The 3889-nt window shown below is 41.1% G+C and overlaps 2 protein-coding genes across 4 annotated transcripts in view; one reads left to right on the top strand and one right to left on the bottom strand.

Moving 5' to 3' along the window:
- Positions 1 to 3137, top strand: part of DFNA5 (DFNA5, deafness associated tumor suppressor) — an 88030-nt gene extending 84893 nt beyond the window's left edge. The window contains exon 12 of the mRNA XM_019508601.1: positions 2944 to 3137. Coding sequence (XP_019364146.1) covers positions 2944 to 2961 — 18 coding nt within the window. The 3' untranslated portion in view covers positions 2962 to 3137. The remainder of the gene's footprint in view (positions 1 to 2943) is intronic.
- MPP6 (membrane palmitoylated protein 6) overlaps positions 1 to 3889 on the bottom strand; it is a 65454-nt gene that overhangs the window by 21477 nt on the left and 40088 nt on the right. For all 3 annotated transcript variants that reach the window (XM_019508593.1, XM_019508594.1, XM_019508592.1), the window contains exon 5: positions 695 to 826. In XM_019508593.1, coding sequence (XP_019364138.1) covers positions 695 to 826 — 132 coding nt within the window. The remainder of the gene's footprint in view (positions 1 to 694; positions 827 to 3889) is intronic.

Below are 3889 nucleotides of genomic sequence, written 5' to 3'. Positions count from 1 at the left end.
CCTCACTGCAGGGGCCCCAATCTAGTCCCCGTTCCTTCCCTCCCCTACAAACCAACTTGCTGGGCTGGGGCACGAACATGCATTCACGCAGGCATCCCAGCCTCGGATTGACTCCAAGAGGCTCCAAGATCTACTGGTGGATCGAGATCCACTGGTTGGTGAGCACTGGCGTAGGGGGAACAAGTGCTAAGTGGACTCTCTGTAAAGGTACTGATCACATCAGTGATATTCTAAACTGAATAAACTGTTTAACATTTCAAACATTACTAAATATCAATGCACACATAAATGTGGCACCTCACAGGCACTAAAGAATGTCCTGGAAGTGGAAGAACTAGCTTTTTCAAACAGCTGGCAGTAAGGAAGGACTTCCACATTCTCTGTCAAAGGTAGGCTTACTATATTCAATACAGGCATCCTATAATTTAATACTCTATTGCTGGAAATTATCCATCTTCAACTGATGTTTAGAAGCTAACATAATTATGAAGACAAACAAATAGTACTATAAAAAAGAATAAGGTGATTATGTACAATACTGAAGCAGACTGGTATATTTTTTCCAAAACGATTTTGTGATTAGAGTATGCAGTACATGATGAATATTTCTTCATAAAACCCTAAATAATTGAATTAATGTAAAACTATTGCTTTAACAAAATGTAGCTAGTGAAGCTACCAGCATTTTACCAACCTGCCACCAATTTGGATCCTCTCGGTTTACGATCTGAAGAATCTCTCCTTTAGAAAATGTCAAACCTGCTTCTTTGCATGGGATCAGGTTGTCATTGAATGGATTGTAATCAAAATGACACTTCACAAATACCTGAAAGAGAAGGTAAATTGTAAATGCAGAAAAAACAGCCTTATTACTTCATTTGTCAAATTAGTATCTTTGCTACAAGCATACTACATTTCATTAATGACTATGCTCACCTTCAGCAAGTAAAATACAGGCCATTTGAGCAGATTTAAAGAACACTGTAGCTCATGGATAAACCAACCTGGAGAGTATTCAGCTAAGCTGCAATACCAAAAACCTGCCATAATTTTTTCAAGCCATGAAAATAAAACAAAGCCAACTGGGATGAAAAAACACTTATTTCAATATTCAAAACTGCAACTTGTATTGATATGCTAACTTGAAACTAATAAGAAAGGTGAGCTATCAGATGTCAAGGACAAAGGAAGAGAAACTAAGTCTAAGGTAGACAAAGAACAATACAGAGATTACTTAGATAAGGTACATGCTTGAAAAATCAGCAGGGTCAGATGAGATTCACCATAATGCACTCAAGGAATTGGCTGAAGAATTTGTAGTCAATATTATCTTTGGGTACTCATGGATGTCAGGTGGAGTCCCACAAGGCTGGAAAAGGGCAAAATTTAGTGCCCATCTTTAAAAATAGTATCTAGATTGGTCATCAACACTTGGAAAGATACTGGAGTATAGCAAACAACTGATTTGCAATTAGAGGAATACAAGGTGATAAGAAACAACCAGCAACGATTTGTCAAGAGCAAGTCATGCTTAACCAACCTGATTTCTATTGAGGATGAAGTAGCAGGCCTGGTAGATGGGTTGACAACTATGCATGTGATATACTGACTTGCATAAGGCTTTTTTGTCACTGTCTCCCCTTGACATTATCTTTAACAAGCTAAAGAAATATAAACCAAATAAAACTACTACAAAAGGTGGGTACATAACTGGTTAGATAAACTGTGCTTGAAGAATAGCTAACAACTGTTGTCAAACTGGGAGAAGGTATTTGCAGATGAACTCTAATTGAATGGGATAGCAGACACTTTATAAATAGAGTAAGTTTCAAAATAAATAATGGTCTGAAAAAAATGCTCTTACCAATTTTTCTATATCAAAGGAATATTTATTATTTGGGAAACTACCCAAGCCAAGGAGGCTGGTGGCAGAACTGCAGTACCTCATCACTACCCTGTCAGCATCTAACTCCTACCAAACCTTTAGCCATTTTACTGTATTCTCCAGGACACTCTCTCAGGCAGCACATTGGTATGTCATCTATAAACAAGACTGAATTACAGCAATGTCCTCCATCCACTAGGAACAAAAGAACATCCAAGTTTCACAAAAGCATTTTTTATTCTACATCTGAGGTTTGTAGTTGGTCTTTCCTAACTCCTCTATAACTGCTAAGGGATGGAAGTTTTGATTCTAGAAGACAGATAGTTGGACCCACAGCATTCAATGACTATGTACTGCAAAATACATAGAACTGCACTGGAGCAGAGAACAACATTCAGAACCACAGATTACATCCTTTCCAAAGTACTGGGCCCCCACAACCAGGGCTCCTCTTGCTTGCTTACCTGTTGCCATAGATCTTTTGAGTCGTGGCTGCCTAGTGACAACAAATTAAAGAGGAGGAGTAAGAAATGCTTTTTGCCCTGCCTAAGCCACAGTAGTTTGGACACTGTTCTGGGAAGTGGCAGACATAGGTCACAACCCTCTGAGACTGACAGGACAAAGCCTAGAACCCAAGTCTCTCACTTTTTGGGCAAGTGCTTTTGCTTTTAGGTTAATGGACAAGAGATGGTGGCCATCACAACTCCTTAGCTTTACTTTATGAAGTCAACGCTGTCTTGCACTGGTTCCGGTAAATGTTTTCCCTCTTGGTCAGCTGGAACCCAACATGACAAAGGCACTTAAGGTTTTGTTGTGCCCTGAGGGAATGAACAACACCTACATACCTCCCATGGAAGTGCACAAGGCTACCAACAAATGAAAGGGATAGCCATGTTCCCACCTGGATAGTGTTACTCTACCGAGCAAGATATGCACCTTTGGGAAAAGGAAAGACTATGGTCCTGAGACCTGGTAGGCAGAAGAGGGCTTTAACTTCTCTGTACTTCACTTCCTCCAGCTGCAAAATGGAGCTAACACTCCTTACTTATCTATTTCAGGTAGCTGGCATCTTCTAACAAATTACATTTTTGAAGTGCAAAGGGCTATTCTTACTATACACCTTACAGAATCATGAAGATGACAAATTTTAGAAGACAGGGGTAATAAAGTCCAACTTGAATGATTGAAAAAAATGACATACAAAACCAGCTATGAACTCATGAGGAAGTAGTGAACCTACTCCACTCTTAATCGGAACTATGTCTTAAAAGTCTAAATCTTTACAGATTATGAAGTGGTAAAAGGGATTAAAGAGGACATATGATGGGAACATACAAAAATCTGCTACACCATACATTCTGTGTCTAATATTTTTAAAAGAAAAAACTGCACAAGTTGAAATGCAATCACTTAAAGATACCATATTTACTCAAACAGAAGATGACCCAGAATATAAGATGACCCCCCAATAACTAGATTCTATATTTGGAACATTTATAAATTTGTTATAATTTTCCAGGTACAGAATCTAAGAATTGGAGGGTTGTCTTGAATCTGCCTCCCCTGACCAATGCTATATCAGGGAAAGCAGTGGCTGGCAGGGGAGAGTGGGGGGAGGTGTCACATGGTCCCCTTGCTCTCTGCCCCAACCACTTCTTCCCTCTGTAGCCTTCCTGACCTCCCTGGCACCTGTCCCTCCCACCACAGCCTCTGTCCCTCCCACCACTAATTCTGCCTCTTCCCCTCTGCTCCCCCCAGTTTCTGCCTCTTCTTCCCCCAACTCCCTAGTCTTTACCTCTTCCCCTCCCCTCTTACCATGAGGTCAGGCTGCTCCACCACAGAGCAGGGCATGTGGAAACTCAGCCCCTGAATGGCCACGCACCAGTGCCAGTGCTGCTGACTGGCCAGGCAGAGGAAGGATTTTCCACACGCTCTGTGCCCAAGAAGACCCTAGCATGAGTTGGAGCTGAGCTGTGACTGAGAGAAAGGGGGTGGGGGGGTGGG

Source organism: Gavialis gangeticus, unplaced genomic scaffold (genome assembly GCF_001723915.1).
Source record: "Gavialis gangeticus isolate Ggan-Ray unplaced genomic scaffold, GavGan_comp1, whole genome shotgun sequence".
NCBI lineage: Eukaryota > Metazoa > Chordata > Crocodylia > Gavialidae > Gavialis > Gavialis gangeticus.
Note: the sequence above shows the minus strand (reverse complement) of the source record. Positions and strands in the feature narration are given on the sequence as shown.